The sequence below is a fragment of the Pituophis catenifer genome, unplaced genomic scaffold, assembly GCF_029215685.1.
Source record: "Pituophis catenifer annectens isolate HBS135680 unplaced genomic scaffold, rPitCat1.0.hap2 SCAF_1, whole genome shotgun sequence".
NCBI lineage: Eukaryota > Metazoa > Chordata > Lepidosauria > Squamata > Colubridae > Pituophis > Pituophis catenifer.
The window spans coordinates 182,391,508-182,415,237 of record NW_027256881.1 but is presented as its reverse complement, the minus strand read 5'-3'; the positions used below and the strand labels follow the sequence as shown (position 1 = coordinate 182,415,237).

Genomic DNA, 23,730 nt, shown 5'->3' with positions numbered 1-23,730 from the left:
TTTGAGGAAAATGATCCAAAGTTACACATTTGTGTGTGGCAAAAGTGTTTTAACCTTTCCTTTAAGCAACTGATGTGCTTGTCAGGCCCCGACCAAAAATGACACCTAGTGATTTTTCCAAGCTGAGTTCTTTATTGTTCCACTCCATTAGACAAAATCTTGCCAGACTGAGGACTTTACTATCCTCAATCATATGAATTGGTCGCTGATATAGCAATCCATAAGGCCCTAAAAAGGCTATTTTTATACTGTAGTTCCATTCTGATACTTCTGGTAATGTTTGCACCAAGCAGCATTTCCTCCTGAAAAAAAAAGGCCTTTAAGAAAGAAAAAGTCCAGGCCTATCATTTTAAGTTCAGCTTTGCCAAGGGTTTGAGTGGTGGTCCTTCTACCAGATAGATGAATGTCATGTTTATAGGAGGCAAAGGGAGGTGCTGTTTAACTTTGCTGGAATATAACAGGTTGGAAAAGGTGTGGGAGAATCACCTGTTGACAACTTTTAATTATTAAAATGTGATTACATTTTAAACCATTTTGGAAGGGACTGTAACTCTGTATCCTTCACAATCAAATGACAGTAAGACGCAACGGTTAAGTACAAGAATACCTTTTCCACGAGGTTACTGCCAAAGAGGATTATCTGCCATCTACTCGGTTCAGTAGGCTACCTGTCTAAGACTTTTCATTGCATGTCATTTATTTATTGCTGTTATTCTATAGTGCCTTTCAGTATAACAAGTACCAAAGGAGCTTGCAAGCAATAGAAATAAAAAAAAATTAAGTCATTGTAAATGCCTGTTCAATTATTGAGACCCGCACTCAGCGAAGAACACGTTCCTTTCTCTCTTTCAATGTACACCAGCCCACCCCCCGTGCGCGCGCGCAGAAACGCGCGCACAATATGCCGTGGCCACGCCCCGCGGGACAACGATAGGCCGCGCCGGCTCCGGTCAAAACGCTTCTCCCGCGATTACTGGCCCTGGCTGACGTCTATCAGTCTCGTCTGTCAAAAGCAGTCGGGCTCTGTCACAGGCAAGAAGAGTACGAACGGCTGCACTTCCTGCTGGTTGGCGGGCTTCGCATGGCTCAGAGCGTCTTCCTTGGCGCGTACTTGAGATCAGCGCGTCTATCTCTTTCTCTATTTACCTACTTACCTACCTACCTATCTATATCTATATATGTATATAGCCTCTTTGTCTAGATATACCTGTCTCATGTATGTATGTATGTATGTATGTATGTATGTATGTATGTATGTATGTATGTATATGTATATATATATGTATGAGATGCGCGTATTAATCTCAGAGGGCAAGAAAGAGAGTCTCCGTTTGGATGGGCGTGTGAGAGGGATGGCTGTTGCTTTGTAATTCTCTGCGGCTGGAAAACTCCCTCATTGTCCAAGTTTAGCGCCTTCCTGCCCCTCCCCTGCCACCGCCGCTCTCAGCCTTGGGGCTGACCGAGCCAGCCGGGGATTTTGAACCGCGCCATCCCAATGACTCTCCCGGAGAAACTTGGTGGGTCCGCTGCACTGCAGTGAAAGGGGGTCTGACTCGCGCTCTTTTTGTGGAAGTGGCCTCCGCTAAGTTGAGATTCCGTTTGGTGGAGCGGGAGACCCGCCATGGCCCAAGGCTCGGGGAATCGAGAACCTCCGTCCGTGATCGCTCCCAAGGGCGAGGAAGACGCGGAGATGCCTTCGGAGCCCGGAGCCTTTGAGATGTCCGCGGCGTCTCTAGGGAAGAGAAGGGAACGGAGGAGCGGAGTCTTGCTAGCCGGGACCGGCACCGTCGCCGCGGAGCGCTTTGCCAGCACCCTGGCAACCGACTCAGACTCCGGGCTCCTGGAAGCGGCCCGGGCGACCCCTCGGAGGAGCAGTATTATCAAGGTACGTTCAGATGGCTTTGCCTTGCATTGAGGTGCCGGGATCCGGGGACGCGCCCAATGCTGCCCCGACCTGGGCAAAGGTAGCAGCTGGCGATCGGGCAGCCAAGAGATGCCCGCTGGGCGCTTTCCTCGACCGCGGTGGGAAGCAGATCGGGTCGCGGAGCCCCGGAGGGAGTCTTCGCCTTGAAAACAAGCACCCGGGGAGTGCAGGAGGGCGGTGGGTGGGGAAGGAAGGAAGGAGCGAGCGTCAAATGGCGAAGCCGAGGTTGCGTGTTGTTCTGCGGGAGCGGTGCGGCCGCTCACCGAGAAGGTCAAACTAGGAGTTCATTTCAAGCCCTAGGTGGGAGGTTTGAGGAATGGACATTGAAACGACGCTGGCTAGAAGCCCCTGGGGTGGCAGCGGCTCTTTAAGTTTGCATTTGATATTCAGCCCCGTTTAGGAGATGCCGGTTTAGGGGAAGGAGAATCGGCGGTAATTTCATTTCAAAGAGAGAGGATGGTAAGAGGGGAGGGAGAAACTATCCGAGGTGAACCTCTTCACCCCTTCTGCGATGGCTTCTGATAGAGAGAGAGAAAGAGGAGAACGGGCTTCCAATAAAATTATATCGGATTATCTTTTTTTTTTTTTAAAAAAAAGAAAAATGGAATCTGCCCATGAAACAGTCCATCCCTTTCAGTACAACGGGTCTGTGTTCTTTCCAGGATTTCCCCGTTAGGACCACCTTCGCCAAATAAATATCATTCAAATGCCTTGGGTTTTAATTTCCAGCATTTCCGATGAGCACACGGTGGCTGGCATTCTGGGGTTGCAATCCCGCATGGCCTTCATCAGAATAATGGGGACGGTAGTTTTCTCCCTTTTTTTTTTAAATTCCTAGATCAGATCTTGAACTTGAGATGATTACTCTCGAAATATGACAGTGTATGTGTTAATAGCTTTTTAACTGCTTTTCATAAGTCTGAAAAAGTAAATGGGTAAGAGAGGAGAATTCTGTGGAGTAAAAGTTTTAAGTTTGCTTTAATTCCTTTTCTTTATTTCTCTGTGGCATGTTGTCGTCTTTATTAGTGCTTTAAACATCTGGAGGGTACTACAGATCACATTAAGCTATTCTGTCTAAGGAAACATCAATTACTCCAAATCCTGCATTCATCCATTTGTATGATGTCTTAAAATATTAGGAACATCTGGTGCACATACCATGTATATATAACTTTCTTTAAAATCTTTTTTTAAACCTAAAAGTATATTTAAGCTTACTTTATCATTACAGAAGCAAGTAGACTCATATCAGAGATGTTCTACCAGTAGTAGATACATCTATAATCATTACTGGTGTTGCAGAAAAACTAAATGGGGACCAGTATGGGGATGATCAAGCACAATAATCCTAGTTAAATATAGAGAACCACAGTAGTTTAAAAAACAAAATAGATGTACATATGTGAAGGATTGTAGGTAATGAGGCAGAAACAGGCAGAAGTGAAACCATTTGTGTCCTATGCAATAATCTGTAAACACACTCAAAATTCACCCATTTTTCATTTATTCAAATGCAATCAACCACCAACTCTTTAGTGAAATCAATTATCTCACACAATCTGAATCAGCTAAGATTAATATATGTGTTATTTTTTAAATTATGTATTAAAGGCTTTGTTGATTGAAATATACTGAAATATTTGTTTCACTAGAATCACTGGAGAGGTTTGTGTTGATAGAAAATGACACCATTTAAAAAGGAGGAAATTAGCTGTTACAAATGCAGTTACAAATACAAAATGTTAAAAAAAAATATATAAATTATTTTAAAGACAAGTTAAGAAATGCTGGGAAATTTCCTTTAATCATTTACAACAGAAGATTTTAAAAGCTAATGTTTTAAAAGATTGAATTCAATTTGTTTATATCTATTCAGCCAGCCAGTCTCTCTGCTGTATAAAAATAGGGTGATTGTTTCATAAGGATTTTAGAAGGGTTAATGTTTGTACCTCCTTGCCTTTTTTCTGAAAATAATTTGAATCAAGGGATAGTGAATGAAATATTAGGGAGAATCTAAATGGTCAAAGTTGCAGTCCTATGTACAGTAACTTGAGAGCAAGAGTGATTGAATTCACCTTCATTAATTCTGAGAGTAATGCATGGACTGCAATGCATTCTGTGCGCTGAAGAATAAGGTGCTGACCTTTTCCAACAGCCATACAGTATTGGTTAAAAAGGTTGAGAGCTGTAGTTTAAATACATCTGGAGAATACTGGTTTGGAGAAAGCAGGCAGAATCACTAGGGAAGAAGATTTCACAAAATTATTTAGGAAAGTATCACTTTTCTATCATGTAGTTTGCTTGCTTGAGACATCTACTCATTTGTTTCCCTATATTTGTACCTAGCATTAAGTTAGAGTAATTTTATTTTGCTATAATTTAGAATCCTGTCAGCCCTGAAGTGGTTAAGAGGCCATAGAGAATTTAGCATAGTAAGGATTTCACAATTGCCACGAGGCCTGGTTCTAAAACACATTATTAATCATATCGTTCCTTGAGAACCAGTAATGATTGATGCATTTCTAAAACCATTGAATTTTGATTGAGATAGCCCAATACTCCCCTACCAGCCAATGTAATAGCTGTTATTGATCAGTCAAATATTGATCTTCCTGCTCTGTTCGAGTCTTACATATGTAAGCAGTCCTTCAGATAGCATGGATCAAGCCAATTTAGAAGTTAAAGGCCAAACCCAGTGCCTTGAGTTGAGTGTAAACTCTGCAGCATAATGTAAATACTCTGTACAGAATAGGTGCAATATAGTATAAATTAGCCTAGCTCCTTAAGCATGGGCCTGCCACTCATGCAAATGGAGCACGACTGTATGTGCACAGCCACTGTTTGGACAAGTGGGGATGAGTGTGCACACATGCACTCACTTGCCACTTCTGTGGCCTAGTTCCAAAGGGCTGAAGCCTGGAGATAGGCTGCTGCCTAGAGTTGGGGACCCCTGTTGTAAGGTGTCCAGAGTCTCTGTATCGGTGAGATGGGTAGAGAAGAATTGGATGTTATGTTGCAGGGGAACTGACTACAACATTGTCCAACAGTGAAGTGTGGGGTCAATCTGCACACGCGAAACAAGTTGGTATCACCATCAATGAAGTAGCACACTAAGTGATAGGATGTCTCAAACCTACACTAACAAAGAAAATATATCCTCTCGCTGGCAGTGCCCCACCTAAGATCTGGAGAGAAGTAGCAGCAGATGCCAAGAGAACTAAGGAAGAGAATGATCCTCAATATCCTCTGAACAGACATAAACCCGAGCCCACAGACTTAGATCCAGGAACAGCAAGAACAAACATTATGGCAAGAACAAGCATTCCTGAGGGTATTCAAGAATAAAATTGAATTAAAAGATGGAGAAAGGAGACCATCGAGTAAGGAATAACATTAAAGGAGGATCTGGCTGAAGGATCTGACCTCCCTTATACTGCTTGAGAGTTGGAATGCTGAATTGTAAAATCAATATGCTGAAGTGGAGGCTCTTAGTAGATAACAATACTCTGTGTGAATGTGGAGAGATGCAGAACCTGGCCCATATGCTGGTATGACAGCTACTACCAAAAACATGTACCAATAATGACTTACTTTGGCCAACAATGTGTCAAGAAGGTGGTTTCATTCTGGCAATTTAAAATTTGATCAAGACATGGAAGAAGAAGTGAGATGAATGGCATAAAAATCCACTCCAATAAATAATGTTAAGAAAAGATTCCTATGATATTAGGAGTTTTTCAATCTATTATTCCATATCTGAGCTAAAAGATGCTGGTGAAGCTAATGCTATAAATGGAATAGTTATGGCTTTTGGATGCCCATTCATTTCCTACTTCAGTGCAATTTACATTCTTTTTGGAAACTAGCTATCTACCTTTGATGTGGGTTGAAATGGTGATGTAGTCAAAGTTTAAATGAATTGCTTAGTCAAATTTAAATTTTTAGAATTAGTCCATTCTGATCTTCATGACTAATCAATTTTGCATGGTTTCAATAATTTTTTTTCCATTCTAAGAGCTTTTTAATTCTTCCAGTAAACCAACAATCTAGTACACTTTAAATCTGCTTCTTCTGAATGTATTTCGAACCCCTTTCTTCAAACCCCTTTTCTTTCCAATGTACTGTAGTTCCAAATAAAATGAAGACTTAGCTCATATCATGCTTGCAAAACAATTAAGGCGTACTGTATTAAAAAGTAGAGATACAGTGCACTTATAAGTCACTTGGTGGTATTTGTAACTTCAGTTGCTCACCTACATGCTATCTTGTATTTACTATCTTTTTCTCTCTTTCTTTTTCTATCTTCACAACATTTAAACCTCAAATTTGCTTGAAACAGTTCAGCACTATTAAGTTTAAGGCATCGTTATAGCTCTTTAAAAATAATAATACATTTAGCATGACAGAAATGTTTGTGACTAGACATGTTTGTAGTATTTTTTTAACCCAAGACAGTTTCCTGTTCTCTAGTTTGCCTTGATGTTATTTTCACATATTTATAGAATTAAAAAAAGGGTCCAGCTCTGAGGTTGTGTTCTGGGAATATAAAGCATGAGATCTCTCTGGCTACAAGTTTTTGAGAGGAAGAAAGAGGTTGTACATTTCTGAATTTAATATGCTATTACTCCTAATTTAGAGTTGACATTATAAACTTAATAGAGTGGCACAATCATGTGCCAGGATATAATATACTGTACATCAAATAATCAATATGGCTTAGTTGTTACAGTGTCAGCCTGTTCCAAATGCAAAAACTGCCAATTTGAGACTAAAGTTGTACTTTTATTTCACCAAAATGCAATGGTGAGAATTTTTCAAAATGAACCAATTAACTTCTCTCTTGTTTGAAAAGGAGCAGTCCAAATAGAGTTTTGCATTATTTCTTTTGAAGATATAGGGCAAACAGTCGCACCACATCAGAATTCCCTTCTCACTCCTGAGGCTCACACCCGTATCCTTTCCAGTCAGTTTGAGGGAGAGGTTGTTTTGCCCATGCACATGTGCTCCCTCTCCCATGTGTGAAAACAAAAAAAAGGTGAGGAAAGAACAAAAATAGATGGGGGCAAAGCACAGACTGAAATATTATATTTTATACAGTCCCATTAGTGAACTGGAGAAAGCCCTGGTCATGTCAGAAAATTTACACAGCATCAAGGAAAAAACATTTGTGGTACAGCATGTCAGCATTTATAATGTTTGGGAAGCAGTGTAGATAATTGACTAAGGCTACAACCAGAGGACCTTCAAATTTGGATTGGAGTACAATATAGCGATGTACTTTACTGAATGAGCTTGATTTCTCAGTTAAGATCCTTCACAAGATGGTTGTGTGCAATCTATCTTTTTCAGCCTAGGAATCCTCATAATGATGGCTGGGGGATTTAGGGAATTAAAGTCAAACAAAGGTAGAGGCCACGAGGTTAGTGAAATCTAGCTGAAAATATTGTCATACAGTATGCAATGCTATTATGTATGTTTGGATTTTTTTTTGCTTATTCCACATAGTTCCCCCCCCCCCCGAAATATACTGTTGAATATGAAATAACATTATATTGCAGGGAAAAGAATATTGAATATGAAAGAACTCCCAATAAGTACCAAAATGAATACCTGCAAAGAATAAAATCACTGTTATTTTTTTTAATTGTGATTTTAGGATTCCTTATGCTTTCCACTAATTGACAAAAATATAATGGAATATTTCCTAAATGAAATTCTTATTAAATTACAAAACTTTTCATACTTACTTAAGAGTGTTCAAGTGGGCCTTTATACATGAAAATATTCCAAGTCCTATATACTGAAGTTTTAAAAAGGTATAATTTCATCCTAATCTATCAAAACATTGGAGATTTAACACTATACAATTCACATGCATTATATCCATATGGGGAAAAAAAGCATCAGTGAAGGGCTTTTTTTGTTTTGTTTTTGCTTCATTTTAAACTGCTTTTTAAAGTCCAATATAGGAAAATCCTCTCTAAACTAAACAAAATCACTGCATGTCCTAGCAGAACAATGCTTTTTCTCTGTAACACTCACTGCATGATTAATAGTCATGCTGATTTCATTTGGAAGACAAATCTATGGGCTACTTTGAGTTTGATTTAGAAATAAGTGCATGTATTTTTTTATCTTGTACTTTTTTCGTGTGATCTTGTGGATCTGATCTTTTTTTAAGATCCGCTCCAGTCCGGCTTCAGGCCTCGGCATAGCACGGAAACGGCATTGGTTGCATTGGTGGATGATCTCTGGAAGGCTCGGGATAGGGGTTGTTCCTCTATCCTAGTCCTGTTAGACTTCTCAGCGGCTTTTGATACCATTGACCATGGTATGATGCTGCACCGGTTGGAGGGGTTGGGGGTGGGAGGCACCGTTTTACGGTGGTTTTCCTATTTCTCTGACCGATCGCAGTCGGTGTTGGCAGGGGGGCAGAGGTCGACCCCGAGGTGCCTTGTTTGTGGGGTGCCGCAGGGGTCGGTCCTCTCACCCCTCCTGTTCAACATTTATGTGAAGCTGCTGGGCGAGATCATCCGTGGTTTTGGGGTGGAGTTCCATCAGTACAGTGATGATACTCAGCTGTACATCTCCACCCCAAGCCATCCCAATGATGCCCTTGAAGTGATGTCCCGGTGCCTGGAGGCTGTGTGGGTCTGGATGGGAACAAACAGGCTCCGACTCAACCCTTCCAAGACCGAGTGGCTGTGGCTTCCAGCGTTCCGATATAGCCAGCTGGTGCCATCACTGGCTATTGGGGGCGAGTTACTTGCCCCCACGGAGAGGGCTCGCAACTTGGGCGTCCTCCTGGATGCACGGCTGTCTTTAGAAGAACATATGACGGCCGTGGCCAGGGGGGCTTTTTACCAGGTTCGCCTGATTCGCCAGTTGCGGCCCTTTCTGGATTGGGACTCCTTACGCACGGTCACTCAGGCACTCGTCACCTCCCGCCTGGACTACTGTAATGCTCTCTACATGGGGCTCCCCTTGAGGAGCACCCGAAGGCTCCAACTGGAACAGAATGCGGCCACGCAGGGGATTATGGGAGCGATGGGGCGCTCCCATGTGACATCCCTCCTGCGCGAGCTGCATTGGCTCCCAGTGATCTTCCGGGTGCGCTTCAAGGTGTTAGTTATCACTTTTAAAGCGCTCCATGGCTTAGGGCCTGGGTACTTAAGTGACCGCCTTCTGCCACCGATACGCTCCCACAGAGAGGGACTCTTCAGGGTGCCGTCGGCCAGACAATGTCGGCTGGCGACCCCCAGGGGGTGAGCCTTCTCTGTGGCAGCACCTCTCCTCTGGAACGACCTGCCCCCGGAGATATGTAGGATCCCAGATCTCCGTGCTTTTCGACGTGCCCTTAAAACTTTTTTATTTCATCAAGCCGGGCTGGCTTAAACCCCCCCCCCCAGATATTTTTAATTGTTAATTGATTTTAGTTGGGGTGTTTTAGATTTATTGGGCCAAAAATTGTTTAATTCTTTTTTTTTTTTTAATTAAATTTTGTATGTGATGTTTTTATTCTTGGCTGTTCACCACCCTGAGTCCAGTGGGAGAAGGGCAGTATAAAAATCTAATAAAATAAATAAATAAATAAATAAAATAAATTTTGGTTTCTAACCTGATATTGAAACCAAGTATAACTAGCCCTTTCCAAACTGTTTTCCAGATGTATCAAACTCTGAAATATCTAGCCTGAGAAACTTTGTTCATGAATTCTAAATATGTCAAGGAATAGGTCTGCCCCCATCTAGTCTGTTTTTTCATTGATTTGCCATCTTTCTAACATGCAAGAGTTTCTTTTTTTTTTCTTTGAATATTTTTTGCTACATAGTAGATTTATTTTTTTATGAAATTTATATGGCCGCCCATCTCATACAAGGTGACTCTGGGCAGGATACAATAAAACCAAAAGTTAAAACGATAAACTAAAAACAAAACAAAAATAAAGAATAACCCAAGATGACAAAAAGGACCTCCTCAGGTTATTAAACATGATGCAAGCCAATGCATGGGCTTTCTGTTGGCAGAGAATCCCCAGGCTTGCTGGAAAAGCCACTTTTTAAAGGATTTCAAAAGGTCTTATGGTCCAGGACCAGCATCATCTCAATGGGGTGGGGGTGGGGTTTGACTGATATTGATATCATATGATGATATCTTCTGTCTGATATTGATTCCATATGCTATACCTGGATGTGTAACTTGCTTCATTGTATTTTGAAATATATAGGGTTAAGTAGTGCTGATGGACTCAGTAAGATTAAACACAACAGGTGTTCAATATTCAGTTATGATTTTTTTATTTAAATTAAGTTTTTCTCTTTTCCATCCCATATCAGCAGTACTGTATTACTGTACTGTAATAGCATTTACAGTACATTTTACTGTATTTTACAGTAATATACAGTAAACAGCATTTTACTGTATTACAATCTGCACCAAATCTGTGGATGTATGATGACCCTATCTGACAACTAGAACAAACCCTGAGAGATAGAAGAGAAGAAAGGTCTTCACACTTCTGGGTCTGATTCTTATATGTCGTATTCTTAATTAAGTGAGTGTCTAAATGTAAGAGACAGGGAACGTTGTATGTCTCTCTCTCTCTTTCTTGGGCTTCAGATTTTATCAACTTTCCTCTCTTCAAAATGCAGTTAAGATAGAAATGAAACTTTTCTGATATTGTGTACTTGTTTACAAGTACAAGTTTGACTTCAAAGAGATTGAATATCTGTTAAGAGTCATAGATAGCTTAATTCTCTAGTCAAGACAACTATCTCTTTTGGTTTTCAGCACTTTCTTTAAAATAGGAAGCTGTGATGCAATTACTCAATATTCATTCAGTTTTGCTGATGTTTGGGAACATATCCCTTAACAAGGGTTTCTGCTGAATTCAATGTTTCTTTAAAAAATGGCCTGTGTCAGCAATATTTAAATTGCATTTCACCTTTATAAAGAGAAATTTAATAAATTATTGTAATTTTAGACTTATTTTAATATAGAACTGTTCATTTACTTCAATTTTCAATTAAATTATATTGGGATAATCCTTAATTAAAATTTCAGAGCAAAAAATTATCATAGGAAAAAATCCCGGGCCTCTCAGGATACCTTTGGGAAGGAATGTCACAAAATAGATCTTTCAATTCATTAATTAGTAATTTTCCACAGAAAAGTAGATGTCTACTTTTATCTACAAATTCTGCAGTTTATAAATCATTGTCATCACTTCCACTCCAAGTCATCATCACCAACGCTATGATCTTTCCTATGGTTTTCAAATGGATAAGTTTGCATATACACCCATACTACAGTACTAAATTCTCCTATAGTTTCCATCTTTCTTGGCACCTCTGCTGCAAATTCAAAGATGAAGGAAATTAAAATTTGCCAAAAGAAGCAAAGAATCCAGGCATTCCCTTTCCCTTCTCTTTCTTTCATTTTTTAGTTGGTTGTCATATGTTTTTGTATAAAATTCAGGAATTTGTGATATACAGTATGCTGGTATATTAAAATAGGAACAATCCTCACTTAGAGCGCGGGCTTTTATCTCCAATATATGCATCCCTAATTACTGAGCTCACTGGCTATGTGGAAGAAAGATTGGAATAGAGGAAATAAAATGCTTGTTTTCCCCTAAGAAAAGAATAAAACAAAACAAAGGTTAGCGCTGCATCAGTGATGGAAAGAGATAAAATATCAAAGATTTAAAAAAGAAGACTAAAACCACTCTAAATCTTTATCCTAATACTGTAACATCTGGTTCACAAATGTGGAACGTAATACATATCACAGCCCATTTACCTGATGTGACTTTTTTATTTCAATATTTTATACTTTCCCAAGCAATTGTTCTGATTGTTTTCTCCTGCAATTATTAGTTCTCTGTGGTACTGAATGACATGGGTATGGAATAGGTATATTGACTTCAGTTGATGCAGAAGAGTAGGATGTTTGCTTAATAATTCTTTGTCCCAAAAAAAGAGGAGGAAATAAAAAAGAAAGGCAACCCTCCTGTTCTGACCTAGGCTTCCTGAGTCAGTAAAACACACAAGTTTGGGACAAGTAGTCCCCAAAACCTCTTTTATTGCAACAGCTGTGAATTCTGTTCATTCACAGATGAGTCCCAAATAGTTGTAAAGAGTCCTTTGGGATAAGGCTGATAATCACCCACCTTTATCTCCCTTGACATGCTGCCAAAGATCTAATTGGCAACCCCACATGGAGTCCAGAATCAAACAGAGCTTCAGACTTTAAACTGCACAGAATTAACAACGCTGCTTCCTGCAAAGGCCCACATGCCTTTGCTCCTCTTTTAAGTCTTATGGGAGGGGCCAATCATCTCCAAGCCCTACTCCCAAGTCGTCCCTTTTGTTTTAACTGTTCTTGCTTTCTGGCAGCTCTGCGCATGTGTGCACTGGGAACAGGCTCCCCCTGTTCCTCTGCCTTGTTGAGGTCCATCTCTGGAGGCTCTGGAGGCAGCACGTACCTCCCAGATGGCCCTTTTTCTGCCTCCGATGCAGAGCCCTTGCCCGAGCCTTCCCCAGACTCCAGGACTGGCCCATGTTCCTCCTCAACCTCCTCACTGTCCAACTCTGCTGTCAGCTCCGCAGGCTGCCAGCAGACCACAACACCCTCCCATGATTGAGTTCTCATGCCTCATTAAACTGAAATGTGGTTTGTTTACTTTTGGCTTGATATGACAGATTAATTCAACCATTTTTGTTTATGGCTTAATTATATATATGAACTCAGCCACTGTATTTTATTCAGATAACCAGAATTTAAATATAATAAGGATATCCAGCAGTACTCTTTATCCAGCAAGATATCAGAGATCCCAAAATGTTACACTTAGAAAGGAGAATCAGAATTTCAAGAAGGCCAGGTAATATTTTGAGCTTACTAAGGGCAAGTAGATGGATGGGCAAGAAATGTGTACGTGTGTATTAGTTAGATTTATATATTAACATCACTTTAGCAGCTTGAAGTACTCTATATTGCATTCTCTTCTCCTTTGGTTTTCCACAACAAATTTGTCAGGTTTGTTGAACTGAAAGAGAAGGGCTGTTCCAAAGCTACTCAGTGAGCTTCTGTGGCTGAAAATACACTTGACCTTGGATCTCCCTGATGCTGGACCAACACCTTCAGTACTACATTATATGCTGCCTACATCTCTAGGCGAGATGGGCAGTTTACAAGTATAATAAATAAAATACTATTTTGAGTAAGTATTTTTCATTGGGAATTACACTTCTATAAGCAGCGCAATTTATTCTTAAATCCATAGAGTATTACTGCATATCTGCACAGGCACACATGTAAATTGTTAACCTTTCCTTTAAAACAATAAGCTTAAACAGTAAGATCTCCCTTTTCTGCAGGTGCAATGCTACTGAGATGGTTTGTGTAATACTGTAAAGTTGCACTATAAACACAGATGGTAACATGTACTTATATGATTTTAAATTCCTCCTATCATATAACATTAGTTTTATCCACTGAAGGATTCCAGCAATTTATGTATAAATCTGATACATATTCATCACTGCAGAAGTCCAAAAAATGATGCCCCTGGGTCCCACTGTTCTTACAGATGTGTTCTTGGACATTATTCAGGATCCCTGCCCTATTTCACTTTTTGTTTTGAATGTTGTTTTGGCATAGAATGGCCATGGCAAACTAATTCTGAAGTTTTGAGGTAAAGAGAATTGGATTCGCCTTAAACTATGGTTTGTTTAAAAGCTGCTGTGAGAGCTGTTGTGCAAAGTGTACATGTACCCTCTATTTTCAGAGGATTGTATCTCAGTGACAGAAAATGTGCTTTCGATGCAGAAAACTCTACTTTCAATCCCTGGCATCTCCAAGAATAGTCAGGAACTCCTGTCTGAACATCTGTCATTCAGCATGGACAATACTGAATTAAATACACCATTGGTCTGACTTAGTATAAATCAGTTTTGTATTTATATTTATTTATCTCCGGTATTTACTGATTGTCCAAATTAAGCAATTCAAAAGCATAAGAAACTAAGATGTGATACAACCTCCTAAATTCAATAGATTAAAATTAATCTTGAAATTAAAATTATAACCCTAAATGCAAAAACACCAATCTCCAAAAATTGTCATTTTTTTTCCTAAACAGCTATACTAAAGATGAAAATATTCTAGATCCAAGGCAGCTGAAATTAGCCCCGAACAATTTCCTAAGGAAGATTGTTGGCCATCTTTTGGGTGTCCTGCTGCTCATTTAAGGATGAAGTTAGGGTTACTTTCCTTTTCTGCTAAGGTCCATTTTTCATTTCCAATGTACTATATCTCACCTAGTTAAATTTTGTTATGTGAAGTATGGGAATACATAGCCCAGATATTTGTCTCATGTCCTACAACCATTTCTTCACAAGAAAACATTTTGAGATTGTCTTCTTCAATTGGATGCCAGTAGAGACATCACTATGGTACTGCAATCAAATATGTCATTATAAGAAAAAGAACTGCCTCCGGTGAGGAAGGCCTTTACATCTTTTTACTTATATGCTATATATTTAAATTTTAGCATATCTCAGAGGAGATTTTGCAAATGTCCAATGAAATAGAGCCTTGGCCTTTGTGTGGAAAGGACATTGTTCATTAGTGCTCTATCTATTATGAAATTGGGATGAACACATTGATGATTGACAAACTTGAGAAGTCAATTCAGGTAGATCTCAACTTATAACTGTTTAGTGATTGTTCAAAGTTACAACAGCAGAGAAAAAAGTGATTTATGTCCGTTTTTCACACTTACGACCATTGCAGAATTCCAGTGGTCATGTGATCAAAATTCAGATGCTTGGCAACTGACTCATAGTTATGATGGCTGCAGTGTCCCAGGTCACATTTTGAGACAAGCAAAGTCAATGGTGAAGTGATATTCACTTAACAACAGTGTAATTAACAACTGTGGCGGGAAAGATTGTAAAATGGGTAAAATTAACAACTGTCTTGCTTAGCAACAAAATCTTTTGGCTCAGTTGTGGTGGTAAATTGAGGACTACCTGTACATGAAGACCTGTATTGAATGGTCTTCTTGTGGACCTGACTCCATTTATTAACAGTCACTGTTTTTGCTACGCACTCTTTGAACTCAGAAATTATTTTTAGGTTAAATTGTAGTACTGGTCAACTAAATTTCTTTCTATTTTGCATTCTTTTTATGCATGTCACATTTATTTTTATTACTATTCTTCCTTTTATTTTTATGCCATACTATGTTGTTATGACCTGCAATCAAAATTGTAATTTATTGCTTGCTTTATATAGATTTAATTCAAATATTCGCAATCACACTAAAATAGCGTGTATGCTAGTGTACAAGGACTTTTATTTTAGAGTATCTATGGGATTCATGGAAGGCGTGCACAGATTTTGAATGAGCAAAATTTCTGTTCCCCATAAATAATATTAAACACTTCTCTGGTCTTAATAAATTTTTCATAACTTTTTTTATAATGGAATAAGAATGCTGAGGCTGAAATCCAGTTGTAGCCTTCCAGTTAGTAGAAGGGGCTCTGCTGAAAGAATAAATCCCCCCCCCCATATCCTCCTCTGATTTACTTTGGAGTATTACCAATAATCTGGAGTAGATGTAGGAAATATGAAGGAAGGGAGAAGAGAAGAAGAAAGAGAATGAAGTTCTGTTGTACGAAGAGAAATCAATGTTTTGTTTTTGGATGCTATTATCCTGTTTTATTTCAGTTGATGACAAACTAACTTCAGTATGGAGTCTACAATCAGTTAAGTTATAAAGCAGGTCAGGAAAGGGTTAAAGCTAATAAATCTGGAACTAGTATATTGTATCAATGTTTGTATATCAGCTCAGGTATTCTTCAACTTACAACAATAATGAAGCCCGGACTTTCTGTAATGGTTGTAAATCGAGGCACCTAATTTTATAACCTTTTTTTGTGGTGGTCATAAAGCAAACATAGCAATCCTAAAGCAAACGCACTAGTCATAAAGCAAGTCAATGCATTCCTATGGGTGTTTTTTCCTGAAAACCAGTTGAAACATCTCAAATTGCAGTCATGTGACTGTGGAATGCTGCAACTGGTCATAAAAGTGAGCTGTTTGCCAAGCACCTGTAATGAAGTCCTACGACCATGTGTGTGTGTATATACGTGCACGTGTGCCCACAATCAAGTCGTGAGTGCCTTTTGGGGGCGGGGGGTCCATTATAACTTGCCTTCCCATAAACTCTTTCTCTATCCAGCAATTATTTTTTGCAGGTTTCATTTTTCTCTTGCAAATTAATTTATTGCTAATGCAAAATCTTTTTAGAAACTTGCCTTTTTTTCTCTCTCAGCACAGAATTTATTAACTATATAAAGGAACTGGAAAGCTTTTTGAAATTTGTTAGGAAGATTAACAATCATTGTACTCATTTGTTATAACAAAGCATGAATTTCTACTAAGTGATGCAGTGTCACTGAGCATGTGGATGAATTTATGATAAAACAAATAATATCCTTACAAATGGTATCGAGGCTGAGCTCTGGTTTATACTAGCGAACCTAGAAATGGATATACATGCATGGAAATAAAGGTAGGTTTTTAGGCAACTAATCTATACATGATTCTAATAATGTAGGACAGCCTGAAGAATCTGCAACCTTCTAGATGTGTTTAAATCATCCACTATATGACCCATGATAAAGAATGTTGAGATTATATCTCATCAACAATTGGAATCCTTCAACTGTAACCTGGGACAGTCTGGCTTCTCACAAGCCAAAAGTGGGAGAATGTATAGCTCCAAAATTAAGTATATTAACGTATGTTTTAATATGTACATTGTCTCTTGATTTGGATTATCTAATTTATCCATATAAACTTTTATTATATATTTTCTGCACTAAATGACATGTACAAAATATGTTGATCCCAATATATGACTAAAATTTGGTACGTGTTTTGCTGTTTTTGTACACTTTGTAGTTTCCTGCCTAGAGATGTGTTTATTTGATTGGCATTACAGGGATCAGATGGTTAAAGCTGCAGACCTATCCCCATTAAACTGGATGTGAGCTCCAGGGATTAATTCCAAGTAGAAATGTGTAAGATTATATTTTAAGATGTTTTTTTTTACAGCCCTCTTAAACTTCAGCTGCATCCTTTAGGTTTCTCTGCCAACACACTATGGAAACTTAGGCTGTTGGTGCTGATGAGGACTGGATCAGACCCAATGTGATAACTGGCTGTGATTTGCATTGCAGCTGTCTATCTATATCCAACTAAATTGTCCTGTATGTTTGTAATTTTCAACTAGCCAAAATGGTGCATTATAGCGCAACAATTTTTGAATAATTTTTTTGGGGTTGGGGAAGGGTGGAAAGGAGTGCACAATGGTGCAAAGAAGGTGCAGCAAGTGTCAGGGTAGGTACTGTACATGGGGATGTGCGAGTGATAAGTAAGTACATTTCTCTGAAAGGATGACCTAATAGATCATGGGTATTAATATGAATTAAGGAAACACTTGTTCACCCTCTCTGTACAAAACGTTAAAGGTTGGGAGAGAGTAATTTTGCACAATGTAATGCTATTAATTTAATTATATAGATTCTGATGTTAATTTTGATACAATATTCTGGTATTTCCCCTGCTGTTTCTAAATAAAATGTTCCCCAGCCAGCCTGTACTATATTCAGTTATATGTGCTTTAGTGTTCCTTTGATTAAAATGACAGTTCAGCTAATGGAATACAATGACTTTCCCCTATGAGTTTGTTCAATGACAGTAACCTTGATTTTTGCAGAACAAGGAAAACCCATGAATTATAGCTGGCATGTTCTTTTTCCCATAACACACAAAAATACTATAGTTCTTCTTTATTTTTCAGAATTACTGTATTAAACCATACATTTGTTATAATATTAATTATTGTCCTGTGGTCCAGCAAGATAGTGGTGAAGGCACCAGCCTAGAAAGCCAGAGATCATGACTTCTGGTCCTGGCTTAGCCATGAAAGCCAGCTGGGTGACTTTGGGCTGGTCACTCTCTCTCAGGGTTGTTGTTGTGGGAGAAATAGGAGGGAAGAAGATACGATGGCTGTATTCCCCATTCTGAGTTATTTGTAAAAATAATAAAGGAGGGATACAAATAAATAAAATATTATGCACGACTCTTTTGGGGCAATCATATTACCTAGTGAGACATGGAGTAGAGCTGAAGAATAAGGATTGTATTGCTAACCTACATATAATCTGCATATATAAGTAGGAATAATTTGTGCACATATACAGTTAACAAATGAGACTAAATTGACTGAAAGATAAGTTGGGATACTCATACACCTATATGACAAATTTGCTAGACTTTTCAAGGAGCATTTATATCTTGTCTGACTACAGAGAGCTTTGGTGAACCATATACAGATACAGAGGTGCTAGATATTGTCTGGTTCAGTTATTATCAGATACATTTCAGTTCTTACCTGAGGATGTAGATAAATGGCTAGAGAGCTCTGATCAAGCTGGAATACTTTTCTACTGTCTGTTTTAAATCAAGCTAATGATTGTTTTTAGAAGATTTCTGTGCCTCCTTGAAAGAAGAAGAAGAACTTATTTTAAGATTTTTGCTGAATCCAGACGGCATAGCATTCAGAAGGGCAGCATTGACTGATTATTTGCTTTCAGGTTGGTGTCAACTCTTAGCTAATCTGTCCCCAATCTGATCCTTCAAGTCATCCAATGGTGCATCCAACTTCACTGTAATTGAACCCATCCACTTTGCTGCTGGTCATCCTCTTCTTCTCTTTCCTTCTATCTTTCCAGCATAGAGACTTCTCTAGAGGGCTAGCCTACCAAGGGCTAATCTGCATGTATTTCTTGACTGCTGGTTATCGATTGCTGATCTTAAAAGGCAAAAGCTGTCTACCGCTTCAGTAGTTTCATTGACAATTCTAAAGCTGGTTGCTATAATTGTCATTAGTGTGGTCTTCTTTATATTTAATTACAGTTCTGTTTTTTTCATTGTGCTCCTTAACTTTTATTGTTAGAGCTTGCAGATTTTCTTATTTTCAGCAAATGGGATAGTGTTATTGATGTTTCTTCTTCCAATTTTAAAACCACAATTTTAAAACTACTTTCCATCAACATATATTCAGCATGCAGGTTAAATAAATAAGAAGAGAATATAAAACCTTGTGTCACTATCTTGCCAACCTGGAACCAATCTGTTTTGCCATGTTCCATCCAGATTATAGGTATCTATAGGTTTTAGATAAGAACAATGAGATGTGCTGGAATCCCCATTTTTCTAAGCACATAGTTTGATATGATTGACACAGTCCAAGGTCTTTCTACAATCTGTGAAACACATACTAATTTCACGGTTGCTTTTCAGGGTGAGATGAGTGACATATAAAGTCACTAAACATACAAATAAACAAACAAACACTGATTTCTGAGGGCATTCCTCAGTTGCATTCCCTTTTTTCAGCAAAGTATTTGGGAGGATAGTTTCAGTTTAACTTGTCCACTTCCAAAAAAAATCAGCTGTCTAGTTCCATTTCATTTGGGGTTTCATCTGAGGTATTACAATGAAACGTGAACTCTGCTGGAAGATGATAAGCCTGATGATGTTACTTAGCTGCTTTTGATATATTTAAATCATGGTATCTTGCTGTGCTGACTGTATGGGCTAAGGTGATCAGATGATTTCAACTGTGGGGAGATTTTTAAAAATGTATTCAGGAACTTTACTTGATCTTATGGCAGTTTTGCTCTATGATCATCAAGGTTTCATCTTGTTTCCAGTGCTTTTTAATACCTTTATCAAACAGTTGAGATCATTTTGGAGCAAATTGTCTTCAATGTGCCAATAAGATAACACATTTTTCTAACTATTTGAACTCTGTGAAACTTTGTAGATACTGAGAAATAGTCAGCTGAAATTATATCTAGATAAGACAGAAGTTAGAAGATTCCTATCTGTCACGAATGAAGGCAACATGCATGGGAGAGAAAGGAAGAAAGAAGGTACAAGATCAACTCTATGGCACACCCTACCATACATCAAAAACATTTCGGGAGCAGTAGAACAGAGCTTCCTAGATCTGCAAATGGCATCGCACACCACTCAGAGACTACCATACAAGGACAAATCATGCATTGCAAAGACTGCTTGGGAGATACTTCTAATGTAATCTACCGGATCCCCTGCAAGGATTGGTCCTGTGACTATGTAGGATAGACGGGGAGAAAGCTAACCACCGCATTACAAGAAGTGAGCAGTCAGACGAAGAAACCCAAACTCATTGGTAGCCTCACATTGCAATGAACAAGGACATACATTCATTTTTGCATCTTCTAAGTTTGTTGGCCGAGCAGGGATAAAAATAGCCAGGGAAATAATTAAAGCCTGGGAAACAAGCCCCTTGTCAGTCAACAGGAGTGCTGATTTACCACCAGTTTATCAAGTACTTAGGAGTCCAGGGGTTGGCAGCACAAGGAAACAATAGTCACAACTTAATAGGTGGCCATCAACACCTCAATCAACAACTAAAAAAGCCGCACACAGGCAAGCACCACATAAATACTAGACCTAGAATAGCCCAAAGCACACATTTTTCTAGAGAGAAGTTCCCTGAGGATAGGCTCCAGTACGAGTCCAAAAACTTGGAAGACCAAATCTCTGGTCCCAGTGACCAACCCAGATTGGTTCCTGCATTCTTTTTTTTTTTTGCTTTAATTTATATGCCACCCTTCTCCAGAAACTCAGGGCGGCTTACAATGCGTTAAGCAATAGCCTTCATACTTTTGTATATTTATACAAAGTCAGTTTATTGCCCCCACAATCTGGGTCCTCCTGTCTGTGTTTAATATAGGTGATCTAATAAATGCTTTAGGATTGCATAATTAGTCTTTTTGAATCTGATGGGTCCTTTACTTGTGAGAAATTGAAAGCCATTCACATTTGTTTTACGTTAACAATATTATTTTCTAGAAAGTCCCCAACCAGTTTTATTCACTAACAGACTTGTTTTCGCACTCTGATTTTCTGTCAGGTTAAGACAGTCCATGCTCTACTCAAATAGCTCCTTTATGCTACTGAAGTAAATACAGTTCTCTGTTTTGTACGCAGTTTTGCTATGCAGGACTTTGATCTGTGATCAGTGGTATATGACTGGGCTCTATTCATGCAGTTAGGTGCAAAAAAAAGGAATGAGAAAATAGTTAGCCTGGAGGAAATGTTAGCGCCTGGATTAATGCCTATGTCTGAATTTGGTTCTAGCAGGATATTGCATGCACGGGGGAGGGGGAGGGGGGGACAGACATAGAATGATCCTGCTCTTAAATTCGGTGTAGTCTGGACTAAGTTCAGGTTGGTGGCTTTTGAATGGCATGCCTGGTTTCCCTCTGGGTGTGTTTGTTTTCTCCATTCCACTACTATGTCTGTTTAGTTGTTTGTCATGTATCTCTAACAAATGCCTAAAATGGGATACAAGTGAAAGCTGCTGCTCTCTCTCTTTACTTTTGTTTTCATGGTTGGAGAATTATGATTTTAACAAGGGGCAGAAAAGGAGTATCTTTGCCAGTATGATACAGATAGTAAAATTCTTCAGACCTTTCTGTCTCGAATCCTCATGGTATTGTTGGAAGAAATATCCTTCTGGGTTCAGTTCCAAATGGGGAAAAAGACACTGGATTCATGGAAGTTGCTTGGAAAAAAAGTTTATTTATGAACAGGATCAACATGGCTTGAGTTCCTGAGCAGAATCACATGGCTTGAGTTTCTGAACAGAAAAGGGTTGAGATGCTGAGAGTGGCTTAGTTTTATGCCCTCTCTGGGCACCACCCTAGAGCTTCCTGTTCCTGTATAAGAAGTGCCCTGTGATTGGTGGTCAAACTCCCAGGGGGCGGGACTCTTAGTTAACTTTGTAGGCTGTCCATCTCCTAGGCTTGGTTGATGTAATCTTCCCAGGTGCCATATGGTGAGTTCTGTTGCTAAATGGGTAGAAGGCTAATCCTATCTTTGTTATGTAGAATGGACTGGCTCTGGCCTTTGTTAAACCATTAGCAAAGGTGGGGAGGGTGAGTTTCTGCCTCCCTTTTTGGGGAAATATTCTGCCCTTTTAATATTTCTTAAAATATTTCATTTTTCTAGGAGAGGGGTGGGTGCTAACTTCCTACAGTATTAAAAAGAATGATAACGAAAGCTTCGATCATGAAATATTGCTTTAAAAATACAGACCTATTGACAGAGTACATTTTGCAAATGTCACTACTGTATATGTTTCAGTAGAGCTGGAGTAAATCATACATTGAGCTTAAATTGATTGTTTTCTGGTATTAAACAAGGGCAAGTAAGATGTACACATTCCCACTGATAGGAATTTTTTTTGTAAGAAGTCAGTATTACTTGGCAATATAAATCTGAGATGGATTCCTGTGCCCAAACATGACTGCCTAGTTCTACTGAAACAACTAGGCTTCATCACATATACCTATGGAACCCCTCCCCTCAATGATTATCAATTATTGTAGTTATTACTGGACATTTAAGCAATATTGCACTGATAGACAATCAATGTGGTATAATGTCCTCAGCCACATGGCAAAGAAATCTGGGTTAAAGTCCTCAGCTCATTGCATGAAATTGGACTAATAGCTGTCTTTTAGCCCATCTTACTCACAGGTTTGTTATTGCTAGAAGAATTGGGAGTGCTGCATATGCTATCTTAAGATTCTGGATGAAATGTGGAATAATATAAATATGTGTAAAATAAGCAGTGGTGAACACTTTCAAATTGCACACATAAATTTGAACTCTAATTTCAGGCAAGCATCCTTAAGTATGCCATATTCACCCACAAGAAGTCTGACATTCTTATAATAAATAGGGACAAATATTCCTGATTGCTCCAGAAGGTCCCTCTTCTATTCTTTGCACAAATGCTTTGTTTTCCTTTTCTGGGCCTTCAATATTTCATGATTCAGCTGCCTTCTCTTACAGATTTAAGTCCTAGGTTTGCAGAATATACAGTATACATTGCCTTATTTTCTGTACCAACTGATAGGCATGCAAACACTATGGGAACAATATTTTTGTGTTTGTGTGCCTTGGAGTCAGCTTTTTTGACTCTTTGTGATTGCCTGAACTAATCCCTGTAGTTTTCTTGCCAAGGTTTTCCAGAAGTGATTAGCCCTTTGCTCTTTCTCAGGGCTGAAAGAATTTGACTGGCCCAAAGTCACCCAACTGGTTTTGTGCCTAAGGCAGGACTATAACTCATGGTCTCCTGATTTCCAGCCTGATGCCTTAACCATTATATCAAACTTTCTATGATTAACATTGCTTGGTGAGCAATAACTGACTGGCTTTTAATATTTTAAATCAGAAAATGTTCTACTGAAGTGCTAGCATATGCAAATCCTCACTTCCAAAAATGATGTAGGAAAAAAACAAACTAAAGGGCAAATGCACAAAAGAAGCACCTGGTACTGCCTACTCTTTCTTTTTGACACAAAATGCATTATCATTCTACCAACATTAAATGGCTCAGTTTTGTACACCCAGGGCTCTATAGATATGTTAGATTTTTAAAATATCATTTTTTAAATAAATAACTCAAGACAGTGAACATACACCAATACTTCTTCCTACTCTTATTTTCCCCACAGCAACAAGCCTGTGAGGTGAGTTTGGCTGAGAGAGACTGACCCAAAGTAACCAGGCCAGCTTTCGTGCCTATGGCAGGACTACAACTCACAGTCTTCTGATTTCTAGCCTGTTGCTTAACCATTAAACCAAACTGGCTCTCTGTTAGT

The 23,730-nt window shown here is 38.9% G+C and overlaps 1 protein-coding gene across 1 annotated transcript in view; it reads left to right on the top strand.

The window, feature by feature from the left end:
- The first annotated feature begins 1,355 nt into the window (after positions 1-1,355).
- The window catches only part of PLCL1 (phospholipase C like 1 (inactive)), a 228,159-nt gene continuing 205,784 nt past the window's right edge, over positions 1,356-23,730 (top strand). The window contains exon 1 of the mRNA XM_070956823.1: positions 1,356-1,885. Within this exon, the coding sequence (XP_070812924.1) occupies positions 1,622-1,885 (264 nt within the window). The 5' untranslated portion in view covers positions 1,356-1,621. The remainder of the gene's footprint in view (positions 1,886-23,730) is intronic.